Source organism: Scyliorhinus canicula, chromosome 7 (genome assembly GCF_902713615.1).
Source record: "Scyliorhinus canicula chromosome 7, sScyCan1.1, whole genome shotgun sequence".
NCBI classification, from domain to species: domain Eukaryota; kingdom Metazoa; phylum Chordata; class Chondrichthyes; order Carcharhiniformes; family Scyliorhinidae; genus Scyliorhinus; species Scyliorhinus canicula.
The window spans coordinates 66,560,099-66,585,895 of NC_052152.1; the positions used below are offsets into that span (position 1 = coordinate 66,560,099).

Here is a 25,797-nt window from a genome sequence, read left to right on the forward strand (position 1 = left end):
TAGTGGGGGCATGGAATGCACTGCCTGTGGAAGTAGTTGAGTCGGAAACAATAGGGACCTTCAAGCGGCTATTGGATAGGTACATGGATTACGGTAGAATGATGGGGTGTAGATTAATTTGTTCTTAATCTAGGACAAAAGTTCGGCACAACATCGTGGGCCGAAGGGCCTGTTCTGTGCTGTATTTTTCTATGTTCTATGTTCTATGAACTGCACAGCAGATCACCACAAAGCAGGTGTCCCCCTGGGAGCTGTATTGCAGTGCACCATCAGAAGAGTCCAGGCATCAGAACCGCATTTTGAGCAGTCTGTGGTGCTGACTCTTCTAGAGGTTAGGCAAAGTTTTCAAGCTCCAAGGTTTGATTGAAATGCAATGCAACAATCATTGTCTGAGACATAGCAGGTGTACCCATGAGAATCTACTTGAGTAATATTTTATTGACAAAAACTGGCAACATTAACAATTTGAAAATCAACTACGTAACATTCCACATATCACACTAACCAGTAAACAACAAGGAAATGTCATCGCTCCATATTGTTACCAATACAAAGCTGTATCAGCTCATTTTCACAAAAAAGAACACACTCATGATATGATCCCTCACAGGTTCCTCAACAGAAACAGAGGGTAAGACTGAGAATGTTTTATCATGTCCAGAGGTTTGTCATAGAAATGATCTGTTCATCAATGCATTACTTGTTGATTGTTCCACGTATCAATGCTATTCTCCATCCATGTGCAGGCCCTCCCACACAACCCAATCTCACCGGAACCAAATCCTGGCATTCATATATTGTACTGGCGCTCATGGTGCAGTTGAACGTCCTTGACTTCCAGCGTGTGTAACCCGTGGTGAAGTGCCATTTACATGCAGCACTCACCACACCAGCAACAAAAGCATCAGCAATTTGCAAAAGCATTTCTTCAAAGTCTGCAGCAGGTTGCACATTTGGATCAATGCCACGTGACAGGTCCCGCAGTGTTTTCTTGCTGCAAACCTTATTGCCTTCTGGATTCATTCTTCTCCCTGAGCCTGGTGTTCCAGGTACAGAAAAAGAAAGAAACAGCAGCCTGTAGGAATTTGCAGCTACAGCAGCAGCAAACACAACCTGCACATATTTTAGGTTATTGACAGTATCAAAATACAAAAGACAATACAATGAGGACACCAATCACTTAGCACCCAGAACACACTCCCAACCCCCTCTCCCCACAACACCCCTCCCCCGACATCAGCGGAAAGGCTCACCAGTCCAGCCCACCAAAAAAGGCCACTCCAACATGGAGCACATGGAGGAGAGAGAGAAAACCATTCCACCCTACCCAAGAGGGGCAGAGTTCATCCCAGAACAGGTCCAGCACTTATAAACCAATGTGGAGCACATTATAAACCAAACCAAATATAGAGCAACCACCGAAGGAAAACACAAAACAGGCAGGAAGACAATGAAGACACCAACCGCACACAAGGACAAATGCCAAAGCAAAAATCAAATAACCAATGTCACCAGCTGCCGAGTCGCTTGATGGCGCTCTCCCCACCCCCGATGTAGGTCTGATACCGAGGCCTGTGCGTTGTGTGGGGGGGGGGGGGGCAGGGGGGCACCCACAGGCCCCAGTATCAGCACTACATCGGGGGAGAGCGCCATCAAGTGACTCAAACAACCGGAAAAGGACACTGACACAGGTTCAGCTTAAGAAGGAGAAAGAACACCCCAGCCCCAGCAGCATGTGCTGAAGGAGAACACAAAACAGGCAGGAATATAATGAGGACTCAAGCTGCACACCAAAGCCAAAAAGAATAGAATACCGTCAGCTTTCCACACGCCTACATTGGTGGATAGGCACCCAGTGCATGTACAGGAAAGCTGGTGTGTAAATGCCAGTGTATGTATAAACCATAGTGTGTGTGCATCAAGAGTATCGGCGTGAATGACTACGCGTGCTTACCAGCTAGAGTGCACGCGCATTGGAATGAGCAGCACAGATGATCAGAAAAGGTCATGCCGACACAGGGCATAGCGGAAGAAGGAGAGAGAACACACCACCCCCCTCCCCCCCCCCCCCCCCCCCCACCCCCCACCGTTTTCTAGCACTGATAATTTTCCGGGATCCAAGCAGTAAAAAGCAAGAGGAGTCGCAGCACATAAGCACACTGACGCCAGGTAAAAGAGAAATACACGACCAATGGTGCATAAGTGACTCATTATATAGATTGGAGAGGTTAGGGCTGTTCTCCTTGGAAAGGAAAAATCTGAGAGGAGACTTGATAGAGATGTTCAAAATCCTGAGGGGGCTGGATAGAGTGGATAAGTAGATAAGAAGCCCACTCGGAAAAGGATCAAGAACGAGAGGCAGATTTAAAGTGATTTGCAAAAGAAACAAATGTGACTTGAGACAATCTTAAGGCTCAAGTCTGGAATGCACTGCCTAGAGGTGTGGTGGAGACAGATTCAATCAAAGCATTCAAGAGGGCATTGGATGATTATTTAAACAGAAACAATGTACAGGGTTATGGGGAAGCGGAATGGCACTAAGTCATGATGCTTGTTTGGAGAGCCGGTGCAGACATAATGGGCCAAATGGCTTCTTCTGCATCTTAATAATTTATGCTATGTAAATGAGCTACTAACAAAAGCCCTCTTGTTTCCACTGGGCAGATTGGGTTAAAATCAGGGATGATATGTCAACAGCCAAACTCCCCCCAACAAACACTGAAACATGCACATTTTCCCTAAACCCTAAGGAACAACACTCTAAGTTACCAGAAACTTTCCAAAAGGTTTACCTTTTGCCAAGGTCTGGAAGAGATCTTGCGCCTGAAGACTGTCAAAACGTTGTCTGCATTAGCAGCCTAATCTAACGGATTATAGAATTAGCAACTTTCCGGGATCCAAGCAGTAAAAATCCAATTATTCTGGGAACTTTTATCCCATCCACAGTGAGAATTTCTTAACAGCATGGTTTCTCAGTGGGGCTATGGTTCTTTGCCGTTGTACTGGAAAAGGATGGGGAACAACAGGAGATGATTTGATTTGATTTCACTTTTAAAAAGGCCAATCTGTTTTAGAAAGCTGTGACGGTAGGTATGGGTGTGCCCATGGCTGCTGGGACAGTAGACAGCGGTTTGGTGGTTTCCTGCTCTAACCGACCATAGAATGCATTGAGTTCATTGGGAAGGGGTGTGCAACTGCCAGGAATTAACAGGTCATAGAATTTACAGTGCGATAGGAGGAATTCAGCCCAACAGGTCTGTACCGGCCCTTGGAAAGAGCACCCCATCCTGTCCCCGTAACCTATTAACACCACCTAAACTTTTGGACACTAAGGGGTAATTTATGATGGCCACTCCACCTAACCTGCACTTATTTGGACTGTGGGAGGAAACGGGAGCACCCGGAGGAAACCCACGCAGACATGGGGAGAAAGTGCAAACTCCACACGGACAGTCACCCAAGGCCAGAATTGAACCTGGGACCCTGGAATTGTGAGGCAGCAGTGCTAACCACTGTGCCACCATGCCGCCCCATAGACTCATGGAAGCAACATAAATTCTGCAATGGAATTCTGTGTTAGATAAGTATACTGCTTTAAAGAGGCAATGTAGGAGCTGTAGCAGCGAATGCATGAGGGCCTACACCACAATCTTCTGCCTGTATGAGAAGGATATGGCCGTCACAACCTCAAGTAACACTTTCTGGTGTCTGGTCATTCCAGCTAGTCAAGTGGGTTGTCTGTGCAATATTAGCAGGGCTTTCAATCGAGCATGTTTTCTTCTGGAGATCATCCAGCGCATGGAGCGGAAATTCTATAAAACCCAGTTCAGGTTGCCCTGGGCCGAATATCCAGTGTACCTCAGGATTATCTGTCCTGTAAAGGGATAATTTGCAGCATCCAGACCAGTGCAACCTATAACTAGGCCGATCAATCTAGGTTCTGCTGTGTTATTGGGCCCATATTCTTCTTCAGCACATTACAAAACACATTCTCAGCATATCTACCTTCAAATGCATGTGTAAATGAAATGGCACCTGGCTTAAGAAGCTGCCTCATCTCACCCTCAGCAAACACATTCAACTTTGTGAAGTACAAAAATAACCCTGATACAGTTTTTGACAGAAGTTTTCCTCCAACCCAAATCAGAATCCATTGTTTCACATTTCATTGACAGGAAGATTTTGTTTTTTCGAGGTGAAATCGCACCACTTGATACTAACTTTCAGATACGCCAACACGCTCATATGTTAATATAATGCAGTGCAATGTGATCTAATTTGAATCATACTACCTAAAAGAATGCATTGCTCTCTATATTTAAACTGTGGGGAAAGAAAATCTGCAGGAGAAAACGGAAATGTTTTAGGCTCCATGGCACATTGAGTGTGGCACATCATATTTAAAGCAGGATTCGGTGACGATGCCACTGTCTATTAGAAATTCCAGAGGGCAGCACGGTGGTGCAGTTGGTTAGCCCTGTTGCCTCACGGCGCCGAGGTCCCAGGTTCGATCCCGGCTCTGGGTCACTGTCCGTGTGGAGTTTGCATATTCTCCCCGTGTTTGCGTGGGTTTCGCCCCCACAACTCAAAGATGTGTAAGGTTGAACATGCTAAATTGCCCCTTAATTGGAAAAAGTGAATTGGGTATTCTAAATTTATTTTTTTAAAATAAATATAAATACCTTCCACTCTTCTAAGAGGGATTACCCATCACCATGCCTCATAGCACCACCCAGCACCCCAGGCAACCACCTCAAGATGAATTTATACCCAAGGGAAAAGCAGAAATATTTAAGGTGAAGCTGATATTTACAGTCTTAAAAAAAAACGTTACTCAGGGAATACTGCATGAGATTAATTATGATGAATTATAATTCAAACAAAATAGGTATCTGGACTTTGACATCTTAACTGAAGAAAAAGTAAACTCAGTTGAGGTCAGGCCAGAATGTACGGGTACAAATGTAAGGTTAGGGATATTTTGAACAGCCAGCGCATACGAGTCTGTGGTTTCTCTTTAATCAGAGCTTCCTGTTATTGCTGTTGTTTTACCTTTTAAGAACCAGGCAATTCCTCTGCCAGAATAATTCTGAGACAGTTGTTCAGAAACATCATGATAAGAACAGTTGTCGTTTATCTATTGATTGTGACGGGTAAGTCTGTCATTCTTACTGTTGGGGGATATTTTTTAAAGTGGCAAAGGAATCATTTAGCCCAAAATGAACAAATAATTCTGTGAAACCAGTCAGAACAGGACGTCTGAATTCAGGAACTCCTCATAGATTGAAAGTAACGAGCATATGGATTGCCATACAAAGGGTTTTATAAATGTAAGAGCCAACTCCAAAACGCGGTTTGTGGAAACTATTTAGAAAGCATGTTACAGCAGTGAGATGCAAGTTTATATGGTTTCTGTAAATGGGGATTATTGCGTGTGCAGCAAGAGGTATGTTTAAATGCAAGTATGCCATGCCATGATATTATCAACAAATATTATAATCAGGGCCAAGTGAATTAACTTCCATTTGACAAAGGTTCCTGAGATCTAAGAAAAATCCTTTCAGAATTTGAAGGCTTGATTTATTCATTAGTTTTGATCACCCAGTCATATGATGCAATCTGTGATTTACATTGCAATCTATGCCATTTTATGGCTCATTTTTCCCATAATCCAAAATTTCCTGGAAAAGTAACCTGAAGAAGCAGATCAATGGCTGACTTGAAGTCATTGAATTCTGAATTTCAAATCCTTTCACTATATGGAAGTGAATTGTGTGAGTTGTTGTTGTATTCCATTTTCAGCAACAGTCTAAATGACCAATTTTTAAAATCATATATTTAGAAGATGACATTCATCATTTAAGCTCCCAGGGAGTTAAATTGTACCTTCTTTAATCAGTTTCTTGGACAGGAAACAAAGGTTCAAAGATCCAATGTGACAGATCTATGTCCTGCCGCCATGATGCCATATGAGCTCAGGCAAGAACAGATATGCCTGTAAACACTTTATAGGCATTAGTTTGTTTGAATATGGCAATAAGGGATCTTTTGCTCATCAGAGACTGCTCTAGTGGGACATAGAACATAGAACAGTACAGCACAGAACAGGCCCTTCGGCCCTCGATGTTGTGCCGAGCAATGATCACCCTACTTAAACCCACGTAACCCGTATACCCGTAACCCAACAATCCCCCCATTAACCTTACACTACGGGCAATTTAGCATGGCCAATCCACCTAACCCGCACATCTTTGGACTGTGGGAGGAAACCGGAGCACCCAGAGGAAACCCACGCACACACGGGGAGGACGTGCAGACTTCACACAGACAGTGACCCAGCCGGGAATCGAACCTGGGACCCTGGAGCTGTGAAGCATTGATGCTAACCACCATGCTACCGACAGTCCATTCTTTCCCAGAATCTCAAGATTTAGGAACTGCTCACCTTCCACAATTTTCTCTTTCCATGTGTACTAGCCTTTAAACCTCATATATAGAGTGATCTGATGATTAAATTACATATTTTGTCTTCTCCCCAATTCGAGACCAAATCTTTTAAATCTTGTTAATATCCTCATCCCCTAGATTCCTTCATAAAAAATACCTAATTATTATTATACACCAACCAACCTTTATAAGGTGTTAAGTGCAAAAAAGCAAGTGCATACAAGAGCAATCATACAGTCACATATATTTATATATCTGTTTAAGGGTGGCACGGTGGCGCAGTGGTTAACCCTGCTGCCTCACGGCGCCGAGGACCTGGGTTCGATCCCGGCTCCGAATCACTGTCTGTGTGGAGTTTACACATTCTCCCCGTGTCTGCGTGGGTCTCACCCCCACAACCCAAAGATGTGCAGGGTAGGTGGACTGGCCATGCTAAATTGCCCTTTAATTGGAAAAAAAAGAGAATTGGGTACTCTAAATTGTTATTTTTTAAAATTCTGTATCAGTTTCACGTGTGCATCTAGCCAGAGGTGGACATACAAAGATACCCACAGCATTACAGTGCGAAGCCCCGGGCAATTGGGGGGCCAATTATGAAGCATTCAATGAGGTGAGGCAGAGGCACTGGCTACAGGCCATCGATGGGAGCAGCAGGGTGACTCTCAACCTCCAGGCCAGGGCTGGGGGGGGGGGGGGGGGGGGGGGGGGGGGGGGGGGGGGGGGAGATCAAACAAAAAGAACATAAGCCACCAAGCCAGAAAGCCAGCAGCAGCAAAGAGGCAGACAGTCAGCCAGGAGTACACACAGTCATCGAAGGTCCAAGCTCGAGGCCAAGCCACCTAAGCGAGAGCCAAGTGGTGAGCAGAGCAGCAGTTGGGAGGCGCAAAGAAGGCCAGGCAAACACCGGTGTCATGTCTCAGGAAATCAGGGAGCAGCTACCAATGGGGGTGGGGTGACTCGGCCAGAGCCAGGAGTCAGCCTGGCAGCTGGGTAGAGAGTGAGAGGGCTGGGCTGGGCAGCAACTGGGCTGGGCAGCAATAGCAAGATTTTGGGTTTCTGTGCCTTGCATTGTTTGAGTTGAGGATGGGTAGTATCAGGGCGACATTGACGAGATCAGGGTTGGGCTCGACATCATTATGGCAGAGTTTGATGCCATTGGGGGAAGGACCTTATATCATTGGTAGCGGGCCACCATACTACCAAGGGACGGTGCGTGACATGGGGCCCCTACAAGGTGGGGAGCGTAGGGCCCCAAAGCTGTAAGTCCATCTCTGCATTTAGCTTTTCTGCTTAACTGCTTAACGCATGTTGGGTTGTGCACTACTCTTGTTTAATGTATGGTGTGTGCTTGCAAAGTGTGCTTCTGTTAAGACATAAACTGTTTACTTGCAATTCTGCATTAATCACAGTCTACCTCAATGAAAAATGTGAGAAAACAAATTAAGCACATTCGAGACCAAATCTCATTTAAGGAAGCATTCAATCAAAACACAATATGGTGTTAATTTGCCTGTCTCAAACGTGTGAAGAAGAAAAAAGAATATTCTAGGTTTGGTTTATTTCGTAATTCAATATTTTAATGCGTAGCTAAATGTTGTCAGTTAAAACAAATTTATAGTACAGGTGCATTTATGCCTTTTTCACATATGTATGACTGTTTCCTGCATGCACAGATTTGTTTCCCTCTTTTTACTTTTTTGACTATACCTATTATTGAAGTATAGTTTGCACTTCAGCTCCATGCTCCTGATCTATGGGCATCCGATGTGGAGAGGAGCAGGGAAGGAGGCGGACCTCCTTGTGAACCTGCTCCTGGCCTGGTGAAACTGGCCATTAACAGGTCCAGGTAGCGGGCGACCGAGGGGTCACCTAGCCTGACTATCCTTCTTTGGTGGCTTCATTTGCATCCAGGTTTCTCTGCAGAGGAAGCATGTGGTGCCCACAGGCACCATCAAGGCCTACCATGCCCAGTGGCACCACGAGGTCTGGGGTGCTTGACTGATCCTTTTAGACACCTTTTGGTTTAAGTTTTTAAGTTTCATTTGTTCTTGGTTTTTGTTTAAGGCAGTGCCTCTTTAAGGAATGGCCCCTTTTACTTGTCCCTCAATTTGTTGACTTAGTTTAATTTGATGAACCTAAAATAGTTCAAAAGTGTAAAGAAAAATTAAAGGATATTCTAGGTTTTTTTTATCCCACAATTCAATATTTTAATGGGTTAATAGTTGCCATTTGAAAGGTGTTTACAGTACAGGTGTATTAATGTATTTTTCACATATATAAGACTGTTTCCTGCATGCACAGGTTTGTTTCATTAATGTGTACATAGATCTGTACATGTTCATACCCAAGTAATGGCCAATAGTTCAGTATAGCACTAAGGGAATGCTGCATCGTCTGTACCTTTCAGATGAAGTATTGAATAGAGGTCTTGTCTGTGACTGCCTGTATTTTGGGTGGGCATTAAACATGAGAACATTGGAACTGCTGGTTGAAAAAGATCTGTTCACATTATACCATCCTGGAATTAGCAAGAAACAATTACAATGGAGTTGCTAACTAATAATCAATTCCTATCAGATAATCTACAACAGACCCAGAAATGAGCAAAGAATAATAATAATCTTTATTGTCACAAGTAGGTTTACATTAACACTGCAATGAAGTTACTGTGAAAAGCCCCTAGTCACCACATTCCGTCGCCTGTTCGGGTACACAGAGGGATCATTCAGGATGTCCAATTCACCTAACAGCACGTCTTTCGGGACTTGTGGGAGAAAACCAGAGCACCCGGAGGAAACCCAAGCAGACACAGGGAGAACACGCAGACTCCACACAGACAGTGACCCAAGCCGGGAATCGAACCAGGGACCCTGGAGCTGTGAAGCAACAGTGCTACCCACTGTGCTACCGTACTATCCAATGGTGGAGAGCATTGGGAACCACAGGTCCAAAATCACTGTTCCTCCCAGGCAAGAACTTTTAACTCCAGAAATGAATGAAACAATGCCCGATCTTGCTCTCTGGTTCCTTGAATGACTACTGTCACCTTCTAAACTGACCATACATCATAGCGAAACAGAAGAGAACAAAAAGTTCATCCCATAATCAACACTACTAAATCATCACATAATCAACACCACTAAAACAACTGAATTGTCTCATTGTTTATTGGATATTATTGGTGCAGAATGATTGAAGTGGCTGAATGTCAAAATAATTAATTGCGTGTGAAGCAGAAGATGTTTTGATACAATAAATGTCGACAAAGTATTCCAAGTATTATTATTATTGTACAAAGAATGACAGAAGTAGCATATCAGGAGAGGGATTCTCCGACCTCCCGCCGAGTCGGAGAATCGCCGGGGGGGGGGGGGGGGGGAGCGGCGTGAATCCCGCCCCACCGCTCCGACACCGGCTGCCAAGTTCTCCAGCACCGGTTTTTGGGTGGGGGCAAGGATTCTAATACTGATTTTAACATTACAAACAATTAAACATTCTACTGCTACTCATAGAAACATTACAATAAACATTTGCAATCCGAGGCATAATCCGGTACTAATTGTCCATTAGTGCAAATAGCCATCTTGGTGGGTCTGTCTGTGATTCGAGCGTGGGCCCTACATTTTGCTGCTGCACAACCTTTGCTTTCCCTCGCGGCAGGTGGAGCAAGCCTCAGGTATCAGGGGCATAAAACATTAATGTTGCTTGGGATGTCCTGTGTGTTGATCCCAATGACGAATGCGATGAGGTAGATTCCGGGCTGCATCTTCACCATTGTCCGTCGTTGTCCTATTTCTGTTGTTAGCATGTCCAATATTTGCTGCATCTATGTTTAAATGAGTTTAAACTATATGTGGCGCCCTCTCCCCCCTTTTTTTGTAAATCCACGAGTCATGGCGTGGTCGGAAACAATCTTATTTTAACTGGCCTGCAAAATCAGGATGGCCTGTTTTATTTTGCAGCAATAACTTGATTTACTTGAGAATAACTCAATTTACTTGAGAAAGGACGTACTGGCGCTGGAGGGTGTGCAGAGGAGATTCACTAGGTTAATCCCAGAGCTGAAGGGGTTGGATTATGAGGAGAGGTTGAGTAGACTAGGACTGTACTCGTTGGAATTTAGAAGGATGAGGGGGGATCTTATAGAAACATTTAAAATTATGAAGGGAATAGATAGGATAGATACGGGCAGGTTGTTTCCACTGGCGGGTGACAGCAGAACTAGGGGGCATAGCCTCAAAATAAGGGGAAGTAGATTTAGGACTGAGTTTAGGAGGAACTTCTTCACCCAAAGGGTTGTGAATCTATGGAATTCCTTGCCCAGTGAAGCAGTTGAGGCTCCTTCATTACATGTTTTTAAGGTAAAGATAGATAGTTTTTTGAAGAATAAAGGGATTAAGGGTTATGGTGTTCGGGCCGGAAAGTGGAGCTGAGTCCACAAAAGATCAGCCATGATCTAATTGAATGGCGGAGCAGGCTCGAGGGGCCAGATGGCCTACTCCTGCTCCTAGTTCTTATGTTCTTATGTTCTAATCACAAGGCCTGGGGTTTAAATGGCATGTGGAGTCCGTCTAGTGTGACTGGCGAAAGTTGGTATTGGAGCGTGCTTTGGGACGTGGGCTAGGTAGGGTATCCCTGCCATGAGGGACTTGCATGTTTTAAGGCGAACCATAAGATAGTAACTTTGTCATAGCACTCCTGCACTGGCTGCACCTCTTGAAAAGTGACAAAATGAATCAGCTGTGTGGGCCGTTTCTTTTGGAGCTTTGGCAGTACTGGTGGGTACAGCAAGGGATATGCCTGCTACACGAACGGATATTTGTCTGCCAGACCGTATGGAACTGAACACAAGTCATGTCCAAGGTGAAGTGGGGGAGTCTTCATTCTGTTCACAAAGAAAGGGAGAAACAAAACAAAACTAGGGGAGTGGTGGACACATTGGTCCCGTATTGGCAGTGAGCCAGCGGATTGAGTTCATCAAGATTTGAGGAAGTAGATGGCTGGTGATAGATGTGGCATATTGTGCCATGAAGAATTAAAATTCTACACTTGATGATCTTAAAATATAGAAAACGCGGGCAGCGCGGTGGCACAGTGGTTAGCACTGCCGCCTCACGGCGCCGAGGTCCCGGTTCAATCCCGGCCCTGGGTCACTGTCCATGTGGAGTTTGCACATTCTCCCCGTGTCTGTGTGGGTTTCGCCCCCACAACCCAAAGATGTGCAGGGTAGGTGGATTGGCCAAGCTGAATCGCCCCTTAATTGGAAAAAAAGAATTGGGTACTGTAATTTTTTTTTTAAATATTAAATAATCAACAACATAATCATAAGGAAGTAACGTCCAGGATTGGAGAAAAATTGCAGTTTAAATGGCAGGATAAAGACACCATCCACCTTGCATGAGAAGATAAAGGATAAGCCAAGTTCAGTGAGCACTCTTCTGGATCTCTCAAGGATTCCATCAATCAGAGCACGAGACACCACCACTTCCATCATGCTATCTAAATTGCCCCTTAATTGGAAAAAATTAATTGGGTATACCAAATTTATTTTTTTTAATTTAGAAAACTGCCTCGGAGAATCCAAGAAAAATAACATTTTAGCAAGGCTGCCTTGACCTGGTTATCAGACCTGGTTACTCCTACTAGTGATAACTGCTGTCCATCAGAAATTCTTGTACCATGCAGTTGCTTGTAAGTAGGCTGAATCTCACCTTCTGGAGCAGCTTAAATATCCACACTCAACATCACATTCTGCAAATCACCCAACAGAGACTCATCATCTGAATCATTTATCTCATAGGGCTCCATCAAAGTTTGCAGATGATACCAAGTTGGGTGGGAGGGTGAACTGTGACGAGATGCAGTGATCCTACAGTATGGTCTGGGCAGGTTGGGCGAGTGGGAAAATCAATGGCAGATGCAGTATAATGTGGATAAGTGTGAGGTTATTCACTTTGGGAGCAAAAACAGGAAGGCAGATTACTACCTGAATGGCTGTAAATTGGGAAAGGGGAGTGTGCAGTGGGACCTGGGTGCTCTTGTTCACCAGTCGCTGAAGATAAGCATGCAGGTGCAGCAGGCGGTAAAGAAGGCTAATGGTATGTTGGCCTTCATTGCGAGAGGTTTCAAGTACAGGAGCAGGGATGTGTTGGTGCAATTGTACAGGGCCTTGATGAGGCCACACTTGGAGTATTGTGTGCAGTTCTGGTCTCCTTTTCTGAGGAAGGATGTTCTTGCTCTCGAGGGAGTTTAGCGAAGATTACCAGGCTGATTTTAGGAATGGCGGCACTGTCATATGAGCAGAGATTGACGAGATTGGGATTGTTCTTGCTGGAGTTCAGAAGAATGAGGGAGAATCTCATAGAGACGTATAAAATTCTAACAGGACTAGACAGGATAGATGCAGGGAAGATGTTCCCGATGATGGGTGTGTCCAGAACCAGGGGTCACAGTCTAAGGATTCAGGGTCAGCCATTTCGGACAGAGATGAGGAAACATTTATTCACACAAAGAGTGGTGTGCCTGTGGAATTCATTACCACAGGAAGTAGTTGCTGCTAAAACATTGAATATATTCAAGAGGCGACTAGATATAACACTTGTGGCGAATGGGATCAAAGGTTATGGGGAGAAAGCAGGATTAGGCTATTGAGTTGGATGATCAGCCATGATCGTGATCAATGGCGGAGCAGGCTCAAAGGGCCAAAAGGCCTCTTCCTGCTCCTATCTTCTATGTATCTATGCATCTATTCACCTGGTTTCCAGACTCGTATCTGTTCATTGGGCCACACAGTGGGATTTGTAGCGGTATTCGGGAGGTCGCTGTCCTCATCCCCTATCTTAATTAGTCTACGGGTCCAATCCCTTACCCAGGAAGGGGATGCGCTGTGGGGTGTAATCATCAAAGTGGTCCGGAGTTGTTTAGTCAAATCTGGGCTGTTAAGCTTGGGGCGAGTGGGGATTATGCTTACAGCGAATCGATAATGTTGTGAAGCCTGGTGTGTAGCATTTTGCGCAGTCTTCCAGGGTGCACAGGTTTCTTGCTCTGTCCTGGTCGATTAGTGCACCTAAGGGCACTTTAGGTGTGGAAGGGGCTTTTGGCTGTGGCAGGGAAGTGATATCAGAGTCATTTTCCGCTATCCCTTGTCTAAGATTGTGGAAGTGATTACTCTGAGCTCCATGTACTTTTAGCTGGTTCACATGAAACTATCCCGACTTCCCGTAAGCGAACAAGATCTTATTTACTGAGGGACTTATTTTTTCTTTGATGATGTACTTGCCTGAATATTTTGGGGACAAGAAAGAACTGGGATTGTAAAGGGCTATCATTATCTGCTGTCCAACCGCGTATTCTTCGGGGTGTAACTTCCTATCAAAATATGCCTTGCATTGTTTATTTCTTGCTCCTGATCGGACACCCGCAGTTAACTGGGCAGCTTTAATGTTCTCGGTGATCTGCTGAACAGCCTTCTCATGCATGAGCCCTGTGGTAGCTGGCTCCATTAAATCAAGCTCTTATAAATATTCAACTCCCTTCATGGGCCGGCCAGTCATTAATGTGTGGGGGGTGAATCCAGTCGAGGTGGAGACAGTATCATGCATCATCATGAAGGCACTGTATCCACGGTTGTGTTATTTTGCTGCACAGTTTTCCTGATGATCCCTTTTAGCATTCGGTTTATTTGGTGATGTGAAAGTGTTGTTGATGCCAAGCATAGCAATGACGTTCTGCATCACCCGCACGGTGAAATGTATCGCTTGGCCAGACTCTATGCTGCGGGGAAGACTCCATTGTGTAAGTACCTGTTTGGCTAGTATTTTGGCAGTGGCCTTAGCTATATTGGATCTAGTGGGGAATGCCTCAAACCATTTGGTGAAGGTATCTATTATTACCAGAACATACTTATACCCGTTCCTACAAAGTGGAAGTGGGCCAATGTAATCAACCTGGAGATTTGTCCAGGGGCCTTCTACTGGGCGTGTGTGCCTTAGCTCTCCTTTCCTGGCGTGTCTATCGGGGTTATTCTGGGTGCAAATTAGGCAATTTTGAATATAGTGAGTGACATCGCCGAGCAGTTCCGGCCACCAACATAATTCTTTTGATCAGTCAGTTGTTGTCTCTGCGCCCTGATGTTCCTACCCATCATGGAACTGGTAGAGGAGCTGGTTTCTATCTTGGGTGGGGGCTACATATGTGCCTCTCTTCAGAATTGAGCCATCATGAAATTATATTCTATCCTTCCATTTCTCGTATGAGGCTGGGTAGACTCCGTCTAAAATCTGTTTTAGGGAATCGTCAGTGCGCTATCCTTGGACCAGGCCGGCTGTATTGGTTTGGCAGACGGCCAAAGCGTTTACTTTCTCTCCTACGGGTGGTTGCCAAAAGCATCTGGTACAGACGCCGGCTTTGACTAATGCGTCAGCCTTACAGTTGCCAGGTGGGGAGGTCCTGTGGTGGCTCTTAACTTTAGCGATCCCATATCTATGCCCATCGGTGGCCTTCAGGATATATTTTAAATAGGGGCTGATGGTAGGGGATTCCCATCTTCAGAGATGAAACTTCTAACTTCCCAAATTGGGAGGATCACGTTTGAGCTGTTGCACATGTACATAGTAACGGAATAAATGTTGGCAGTGGTGGGAAACAAATCTGGGTGGCTGACTACGCATGCGACTGCTGCTAGTTCGGCGGCTTGGGCACTCAGGTGTCTGGGTAATTTGAGGGCAAGTTCTATTAGTACCCTCCATATATATTCCACATCCTGTGATTCTGATCCCACCCTCTATTGTGGATGAGCTATCTACATATATCTTTAGTGCTGTGTCTAGTTGCCCGGAGGCAGTCTGCTTTGTCCCTGACCGTGCCTCCTGTTGTTTTGGGATAAACGGACCCGTGGGGTCCTTTGTGTCTATGATTGGCACTCAGGTGGGTCTCCCCCATAATGCAGATTATCTGTCAAGATCTTTGACACTTTGGTTTATTTTATGGTGATGTCACTGCCCTGTAATAGTGGCGTCCAGCGTGCGGCACGGACCTGGCTTACCAAGCCATCTCTAAGTCGGATATCCAGGAAAAGCTGGGTTGAGGTGTGTTCAGTGAGGACAGTGATGGGACTTAATCTGGTAATGTACTCAAAATGCTGCACAGCCCAAAATACCACGAGCAGGTGCCGTTCGCATCCTGAGAAGCCCTATTCGACTATACCCGGGAGGCGTAGGCAACTGGACCTAATCTACCGTGTCGCTCCTGCATTAGTATTGCCGAATGCATGAGGTCAGAGGCTGCAACCTGTAAGGCGAATGGCAGATTTGGGTCTGAGACTAGTAGGGCTGGTGCTGTGGCGAGGGCACGCTTTAAATCAGTTACTGCAGCTGTGTGCTGTGCAGTACATTTCCAAGTGATGTCTTTCTTTAGTAAGTCAGACATTGGGACTGCTTTGGTGTCAAAGTCATCTATATGGTTCCGACAGTACCTTACCAGACCTAGGAAAGATCGGAGGGCACTCACATCCCTGGGTATTGGTAGCTACATTATGGAATCTATTCTTTTCTGTTTGATCTCCCTCTTCCCATATGTGATGACTGTACCTAGGTACAGACTTTTGATTGCCTGACTTGGGCCTTTTGCAGGTTGATTTTATAACTTATTGAGTGGAGCAGTGTGAGCAATGTTACATGCTCCTCTTTGGTGTTGGTCTGCAACAGTACGTCATGAGAATCAGGGGAGAATTGTTCTAATCTAATTGTCTGTGAAAAATGGAAGGGGAATTATGGAAACCCTGTGGTAGGCAAGTCCAAGTGTATTGTTGGCCTTGGAAAGTGAAAGCAAACTTGTACTGGCAGTACCAATTTAACGGGATGGACCAAAAACTATTGCTGATATCCAGCACTGTAAAAAACTTTGCCTGTACCCCAAGTTTCATCATGGTGACGGGATTGTAGCTACGGTGGGGGCTGTGAGTGGGGTAACCTTGTTTAACACCCTATAATCTATCATTTAGCGCCACTATCCATCTGGCTTTTTCACAGGCCATATCGGTGCATTGTTTGTTGATGTGACTGGTCCCAACACCCCCTGCTGTAAAAGGCTGTCAATCACTTTGGCTATCTCTTATCTCCGCCTGTCTGGGGAAACGGTATTGTTTCTGTGGTTTCAAATCTGGCCTCTCAATGAGAACCTCTCCAGCTATCTGGCCACAATCAATGGTGGATGCTCCTGAACTGCCTGCTCCCAGACTCTAGCTAGCAAGAACCCATGCTTAATTGTGTGTGGGCTCTGCAGGGTCAAAATTAATGCAGGCTCTCTTGCCTTCCTCAGTAGCGTGTGAGACTAAGGTCCTAGCCCATACAGAGGAATCGGCTTCATCGAATCTGGAGCATTCTAAATCCCCGTATACGCCCTTAAATCGGATTCACAAACAACCGGCAAAGGCGGTCGGGCGTTCCCCTTTTCTTTCATTGCATTTATTTAGCCCGTCTACGGGAACCCCTTTATTGTATCCCACTGCAGTTAATATTGCCTCCTTCATCTCATCCAGGCCACCCTCCCTGACGTTTTGAGGGGCTGGCAGGGCCGATCGTACAGACTTGATTAAGCACATAACAATTAACTTTATCTGCTCCCCTTCATCTAGCCCGTGCATTATCTTTTGCTGCCTAACATCCTCAAAGAAGCTGTGTGGGTCAGCAGTTGGCTCAAATGTTGTACTTTTATTGGAAATGTCGGCCAATTGTACCACTGCAAACGGGGTTGTGTGGGTGACAGCCGGGCCTGAGGCATCCTCTACCCGTCATTCGGTTGTCACTAGGTGCATGGATACTGGAGATGGATCCAAGGCGCAGTGGATATGACTTGCTCTCGGAAGGATGGTGGCGCAGGGGGTAGTGCCTCCTTTGGGAAAGACCTCGGTTCTGCACTCTCTGCCTCCTCTTCCTCTACTGTCCCAAAGGTAGACATAAAACCGTATTGAACCAAGTGTAGGGATTTTAATCGTGTAATTTATCACTGGCACTCAGAGTAATAAGCGGTTGCTAGTCTATGCTCTTTGCTAGCTTGATGGAGCGCTTTTATTGCCACCTGCAGATTGGTGCACTTGGTTTCTAATCGAGTCACCATGTGCTCAGCTTCACCTTTGGCCAAGACAGCGCGTTGGGTGTCTTGGTAGGCTTTCTCATATTGGGTCTGAAAACTACCCAGATGTACTAAGCTAGCTTGATTGGCTTGTTTTAAATCATTTATCTATCTGCCCTTGTTTGCTTCTGTTTGCTCCATCCTCTCCTACTGCTGTTCCTTTAGTCACTTTTCCCTCCTTTAGTTTCCTAACCATTTCCTCTTTCAGCTTCTTTATTTCTTTCTCCCTTTCTCTAGCTTTTCAATGTCTTCCTCCTTTTGTTTCTTTTAACTTTTAAATCTCTTCCTCCAGTTTCTCCTTTAGTTTCCGAATTTCTTCCTCTTCCTCGTCCCGCAACTGCTTTGATTTTTCTAACTCCTTGCGAATGATGTTTAATAACCACTCAGTTCCTACTAGCTGTCCTAAGCAGCTCACGATGGCCGTTGCCCACTCATATTTGGCTGCTCGCTTTCCCTGAGCCTTCATTAAATCATCCCAGTATTTCTTTCCTAAGACTTCGGTTCCCGTTTCAGAATTCACATAACATTCTGCCCATAGGGACCACCCTTTCTGCTATATGTATTCTCGTATCTTTTCTTTCCATATGGGACAATTCTCTACCTGCACAATATCTCCTGTCATTCTGTCCTCAAGCACAAGGGATAGGGAGTTGATTGGACTGCGGGTACGGCTTATTGCTTTGTTCTTGTCCTGATCCCTCTAATGTTAAACTTATGAAGTTTACCGGGCTCAATTCTCCGCAAATGCGGAGAGTCGTAAAGGCTGCAGTGAAACCAGCCGTGTTTCACGGCAGCCTCCGCGCCCCCTCCCGGGACCCGATTCACCCCCCCCCCCGGTCGGGGCTAGCATTGCGGCCCCGGGAAGACCGGCAGCGCGGGCTTAGCGAACGTTCGCTAAGCCCGGCCGCCAAGACTCACGGCGGCATATGCGTCAAACCCGCGCATGCGCGGTCCGTCATGCCCCTCAGCCGCCCCGCGGACTGATCCTGTGGGGACAAAGAGTGCGCGGGAATCGGACCCGCTGCCCGCGATCGGTGGGCACCGATCGCGGGCCCATGCCACCCTTGGCACGGCCATGGTGCGGCCGTGCCAATCGGTGGCATGGTTGTGCAGAACAGCACTTTGCGGCCGTTTTCACGAACTGTGATAGCAGGTGTGTTTAAATTCGTGAAAACGGCCGTAAAGGCCTGGGAAATCGACCCATCGGATAGGGAGGAATCGCTGCTCACCGTAAAAAAACGGCGAGCAGCGATTCGTGTCGTGGGGCGGCCGTGGGGAGGGGGGGAGGTCGGGAAGGCAATTCTCTGACCCGTCGTGGGGGGCGTAGAATCGCGCCCACCCTATCCACACTGGTAGTAACAATACATGCAATACACTGGGCGCGATTCTCCGCTCCCCACGCCGGGTGGGAGAATCGCGGGAGGGCCGCTCTGGCACCCCCTGCGATTCTCCCACCCCCCCAAGTTTTTCCTGGCCACCGGCGATTCTCCGGCCCGGATGGGCCGAGTGGCCTGACGACCCCGACGGGTTCACGCCGGCAGCAACCACACCTGGACATCGGCGACAGGTAAGTGTGGGGCTTGTGGGGGGCGGAGAGAGGATCGAGGACCACGGGCGTGCTCTTGAGGTGACTGGCCCGCGATCGGTGCCCACCGATTGTCAGGCTGGCGTCTCTAAGAGACGCACTCTTTCCCCTCTGCCGCCCTGCAAGATCAAGCCGCCACGTCTTGCGGGGCAGCGGAGGGGAAGACGGCAACCGCACATGCGCGGGTTGGAGCCGGAGACGTCACTTAGGCGCCGCCGGCCGCGTCATTCTCGGCGCGCTGCTTTGACGCATTTTTAATATTCCAGGAATAATGTCAGTAATAATGACCATGAAACTACTAATTGGCACAAAAAAATGATATGATTCATTTGTTCTCCCCGTGTCTGCACGGGTTTCGTCTGGGTGCTCCAGTTTCCTCCCGCGGTCCGGGGATGTTCAGGTTGGGTGGATTGGCCATGGTAAATTGCCCTTGGTGTCCAGGAGCGGTTGGGTGAGGTTGCTGGGTTGCGGTCATGGGATGGAGGCGTGGGCTTAAGTGGGGTGCTCTTTCCAAGGGCCGCAGACTTGGTGGGCCGAATGGGCTCCTTCTGCATTAGAAATTCTATGATTCTATGATTCACTAATATCCTTCAGGGGAGGAAATATGATTTCCTGATCCACTGTAGCATATATATGACCCAGATCCACACCAATATGATTGACTCTTAACTGATCTCAGAGACAGCCGAGGCTAGTCACTCAGTTGTTTGGAATGAGCGATAAGTGCCAGTCTTCAGAAACAACCACATCCCATGATTGAATTAAAGAAAATAATTGGAGGAATATCTGGTTATTTCTTTAGATACACAGGAACAGAAATAGACCATTCAGCCCATCAAGCCTGTTCCACCATTCAATACACTCATGGCTGATTAGACACTTCAATGCCTTTTACACACTCAATCCCCATAATTCTTTACATTCCTGTTAATCAGAAATCGATCAATCTCTGCCTTAAACATACACAATGACCGAGCGTCCACAGCCTCTGGGATAGAGAATTCCAAACCCTCTGCGTCAAGGAATTTCTCCTCATCTCGCTCCTCAGTGGCATCCCCCTTATTCTGAAATTGTGCGCCCTTCACGAGGATATCGTCCACTGAGTTCACACTGCTCAGGAATGTTGGGCTGAAATTTAAGCTCTCTGTGGTCAGGTGAGCAGGGAAAAAGAGCTGTAAAATTTGACTGCATGCCATGGGTGCCCACCTGCCCCTCCTCGCTTCAATTTCACCAGCTGGGAGGCATCAGTAGGCCCGCCCACCCATGGATACATTTAGGCCCTTAAGTGGCCAATTAGTGGCCTCTTTAAATATTCGTCCCACGGATACTGGGGTTTAACCAGTAGGGGACGAAGATAGATAGATTTTTGTTTGATAAGGTAATAAGATGGCATTTGGCAAAGAGAGGAAGGTTAAACTGCAGATCAGTCATGATCCGATTGAATAGCAAAGCAGAATGCAGTATGCTAACAAGTCGACTCCTGTTTCTCATGGTCCCAACCAAGGGAAACACCTTACCTGCATCCGACCTGTCTATTCCTTTAAGTATTTTGTAGGTTTCAATGAGAACACCTCTCATTCTTCAAAACTTTTGAGAATACAGACCCAGTTTGTCCAAACTTTCGTTAAAATGGCTTGGATCTGTTGTTTACCTCTCAACTGAACTTTTTCTTCTTGACCCAGTATTTTTGAAGCGCTTAAGCAGAAAATAGAAAAAATGATTGCATTTATCCGACTTGGGCAATAGTCTATATAATAGGCTCCAACTTGCCAAAAAAAAACAAAGTCACCAAGCGAGCACGTTTAGCCATGTGTTTCCTGGCACTCGCCGTGCCGAGAAACACATAGCTGTTCAACGCGACTCACTTTGAAAAAGGGGCCTGAAGGGGGAACGCGTGGCTGAGATCGCAGATAGCCCCGTTTTTTACAATGGGGACTTTCGCTCTACGGAACTCCCTGTGTAGCTAGAGAGGCTGCCAAAAGAATCCCGACCACCCCGCAAGGCAAAAAGAGAGGGCCCACCAACTCCCCCCCACCCACCCCCGCAACACCCATCCAAGCAGCCCCGGCCCAACTGCGCGTGATCATGCAGAAAGCCTTGGTTGTGCCAACCTGTCATCTTGAGAGTGCCACTGCCAGGCCGCTAGTGCCAGGCTGCCACTCAGGTGGCACTGCCAGGCTGCTAATGCCAGGCTGCCACTTCCAATAGGTTGTGGCACCAGCAGTTCCAGAGCATCAACCTGCCCAAAGGGCATGCAGCTGGGAGCCTCCGATACCCTTGGAGACCCCTATGAGTGTCATTCCATCTGTTCCCAGTTGTGGGGACCAGTGCCAAATGGTACTCGCCTGAGGTCCCCGAGGCAAAGGGGTTGAATCCCAAAGCCTGAGGTACCTTGGGAATCTGCATATTAGAGAAAGGCTTACTGCCTCATTATAATATGCAGATTTGCAAAAACATGATCCCGCCCATTGTGGTCAGGACCCTTGCAACGTCTTGCAAGATTGCATTGAATTTCCCGAGGCGTTGTGAGCGGGTTGATCCCGGGACCTGAATGTCCTGGCTTTCAATGGGCACGTTATTCCGCGGCAAGCTGCTTTTCCGGCGCAGCATGGCTGGAGGATCGCACAGTATATCAATTTCAGTGTGTATTTTAATTATAAAAACATATTATCAGGAGGGGAGTTGCCAAAATATCCAATCAACACTTTTATTCAGAGATCTAACCAATTTAAAACATAATGGATTTTTAAAAAAAATTAATTAGTTCATACAATTTTAACAGATAGTCTTAGAGATTAACTGAAATTTTGTTTCTAATTTCAAAACGTGTGAGCAACAAAGCTACAATACAAAGAGATTTCTCTGACTCAACCACAAGAATTCAAGATCTTTCCATCTACAGTCAGAACAACTTTGCCACAAGCCAATACGATTCACAATAAATTGAAACAATGGCACACTGGGGTACATCAGCATCAAGCGCTATCAGTAACCATAGCAACTCACATTCACCAACAGGCAGTGAGCACTCTGTGGCATCAGTATTGGAGACAAACCAAATTGGTACCACACAGCTAACACAATGAAATAAAGAAAATGCTGCCTCTCAGTATCAGTGCTCATGCTGCCTATCACTAAGACAACCATAGAATCAAACACTGTACTTCCCTCTATGAAACACAGTATACAGGGCCAAACAACCACAGCAAATGATACGTTTATTTAATGTTCTTAATAAAGCATGAACTTCTGGTAGCGGCATGTAGGAGGAGGTTGTGCACTAGGTAGCTTCCACCAGGGCACTTGTTTTTTGGCCATTTTTGCCCTATTCCCGGGGTTTTTTTGGTGGACAAGTTCTACCCATATGAAAGTAGAAGGAACCTGGAAGGATGTCAAAAAAGGTTGGAAGTAAGAAGTCTGCAAGTGGAAATTCTTAGACAGGCTCGGAGGTTTCGTGTGGCACCTCAGCAGGGAAGATGGCGATGGCGATGGCGATTCCTGCGAATGCAGCCCCCTCGATCATGGCAGACATGCTAACTGGGGTACTAGCAACTGAATTTGATAAGCATTTCGAGAGGCAATGGAGAGGGATGTTTGAAACCCTCCATAAATCGATTGAGGAGGTGTTGGGTCCTGTGCGAGAAAGGTTGAAGAGAACTTTAGAAGCTGTGAAGGAGCATGGTGAGGTTTGAAGGGGATAGAGATAGCTCTGTCAAGGCACAGCGACCAAAATGCCTGGAGGCCGAAATGTCATTGGTGTCAGAAAAAATAAGTGAGGTTGAAGCTGAGTAACCTGGAGAACCAGTTGAGGATATAAAACCTCACAGTCATGGGGTTGCCGGTGAGTGTGGAGGACCCAAATACCACAGCATATTTCTCGCAGATGTTCGGTAAGATGATGGGGGAGGGTGGACTGGCATCTCCTACAGAGCTGGACAGGGCCCATTGAACACTCCGGCAACGCATGGAGTGGGATCAGGTTAAATGGGCTTTGTGGGACTTTACTAGTCGTTGATGGGAAGGGTTTTGGGGGTATTTTGTACTTTATATATATTTGTTGTTATTTCTTTGTTCTTGGGATGGGATGGGAGTGTTTTGCATAAGTTGCATGGTGTGGGATGGGGGGGGGGGGGGGGGGGGGGGGGGTACCTGTTCTGAGGAGTACTGTTAAAGGCAGTAGTTTTGGAAATATATGGCTCCCAGTGGGATTTTCACCTTTGCCGGGGTGTTGAATTTTGTTTTACGTTTTGCAGCCGGGCGAGTAGGGGTGTCTCTTTCTCTTTCTTCTGTCCTGGGTAGTGGCTTCTTCATTAGCAGTAAATTTTTAACTGGCGAATGGGAGCGAGTTGGGAGGAGGGGCTGTAGCCTGTTGGACCTGTTTTTTCTGGTTCAAAGAACATCGCATTTTTGTTTTGTTGGGGTTGGTTAGTCAGGGGTATTGTTCTTTGGTATGCAATAAACAGCTATAATAGAGTGGGGTCTGGTTTCAGGGGAGGGTGATGGGTGGGGGGAAGCGTTACTTTTCGGATGGTGGGATTTATATTGTTTCACTTTATGGGTGAGTTTGGTGATCATCTTGAGTGGGCCTTGGGCCTACATCCTTTGGGCAGGCAATTGATAATCCTTCACGGTGGAAAATGCTGATTCTGGGTCGAGAGGGGCTGAGAGGCCCCCTATTCGGATGGTCATCTGGAACATTTGGGGGAAGGGAGTCCCAGTAAAAAGGTTGAGAGTTTTCTCGCACCTAAAGAATCTGAGGGTTAATGTGGTGTTTATGCAGGAGACTCATTTGCCGGTGAGGGGGCCAGACTAGATTGCAAAATTGGTGGGTGAGCCAGGTCTTTCAATCGGGTTTCCTATGGAATTTCACAAGAAGATTGCTGATCAGTTGGTCCTGTTGCTGGCAGGCATGTTTAATGATTATTTTTCCCTGTGGACCCTGCTGTTTACATACTCGCAAGCGTCTATTTCCCTTCTGTTGAAGAAGGGTAAAAACCCCACGGAGTGTGGGTCATACCGGCCTATTTTACAGTTAAATGGGAACACCGAATACTGGCTAAGGTGTTGGTGGTGATGCTGGAGCCCTATCTCCCTGAGGTGATTGTGAAGGATTAGAAAAGCTTTGATATGGGGCGGCAATTGTCAGCCAATATTTGACAGCACTGAATGTTGTTCTATCCCCGTCTGTTGGGCCTGAGCCGGAGTTTATTGTGTCTTTGGATGCCAAGAAGGCATTTAATAGGATGAAGTGGGGGTGCCCTTTTTGAAGTTCAGGAGAGATTCGGTATAGGGCCAAAATTGATTTTGTTATTGAATAAGGCCCCCTCACCTAGGGATCGCACCAGCGCTTTGAGCGAGTAGTACTGCCAAGTGAATAGGGGAACAAGACAGGAACGTCCAATGTCCACCCTCCTATTTGCATTAGCGATTCAACCGATAGCTATTGCTTTAAAGGCTTTGGGTAAGTGGAGGGGAAAAAAGAGGCGAGGGGTGGAACATAGAGTGTCCCTATATGCTGATGATCTGCTTTATGTTGTGGACTGGTCCCACTATGGGTGAAATAATGGAGCTACTGTGGAGCTTTGGTACTTTTTGGGATACAAATTAAATTTGGAAAAGAGCGAGCTCTTTCCGGTTAATCCCCAGGAACGGGAGCCAACTTGCCTGGCTAGCTTCCATTTGAAGGATAGGGATATAATTCAGGCAGCACTTTACGTTTGGATCCATTTCAAGAATGACCCCTATTTGTGTAAATCCCCTATTCAAGATTTCGAAACTGGATGCCAGGTTTGGGGTCTGTGGAGGGAAGGGGCTTGAGAGATTCAGGAATTGACTTGTGGAGGATAGGTTGGGTAACTTGAAGGAATTGTCGGTGAAGTTTGGGCTTTTAGGGCCGAACACGTTGAGGTACCTCCAGATAAGGAATTTTGTACGAGGGGCCTGCCCGACATTTCCCGTGGCACCACCGGCGATTCTGATGGAGAGGATTCTTTCGCTAGTGGGATCAGACAAGGGTAGCACGTCCATCACTTAGCAGATTCTGTCGGAGGATTGGGACAATAAGACCATAAGACATAGGAGCAGAATTAGATCACTCGGCCCATCGATTCTGCTCCGCCATTCAATCATGGCTGGTATTTTTCTCATCCCCATTCTCCTGCTTTCTCCCCTTAACCTCTGATCCCCTTCTTGATCAAAAACCTGTCTATCTCTGTCTTAACGACACTCAGTCATTTGGCCTCCACAGCTTTCTGCGGCAAAGAGTTCCACAGATTCACCACCCTCTGGCTGAAGAAATTCCTCCCCATCACTATTTTAAAGGATCGTCCCTTTAGTCTGAGATTGTGTTCACTGCTTCTAGTTTTTCCTACAATTGGAAACATTCTTTCCACGTCCACTTTATCCAGGCCACGCAATATCCTGTAAGTTTCAATAATATGCACCCTCATCCTTCTAAACTCCAACGAGTACAGACCCAGAGTCCTCAACTATTCCTCATACGACAAGCTCTTCATTCCAGTAGAAGAGGTGAAGGCGAAGTGGGAGAGAGAGTTGAGATCTATACTGGATGCTGCGATGTGGAGCGAGGCCCTTCATAGAGTGAACTTCATGTCTTCATGTGCACAGCTTGGTCT

At 46.4% G+C, this 25,797-nt stretch overlaps 1 protein-coding gene across 2 annotated transcripts in view; it reads left to right on the plus strand.

The window, feature by feature from the left end:
- The first annotated feature begins 5,013 nt into the window (after positions 1 to 5,013).
- Positions 5,014 to 25,797, plus strand: part of LOC119969044 (T-cell immunoreceptor with Ig and ITIM domains-like) — an 84,983-nt gene continuing 64,199 nt past the window's right edge. For both annotated transcript variants that reach the window (XM_038802204.1, XM_038802206.1), the window contains exon 1: positions 5,014 to 5,153. In XM_038802204.1, coding sequence (XP_038658132.1) covers positions 5,114 to 5,153 — 40 coding nt within the window. In that variant the 5' untranslated portion in view covers positions 5,014 to 5,113. The remainder of the gene's footprint in view (positions 5,154 to 25,797) is intronic.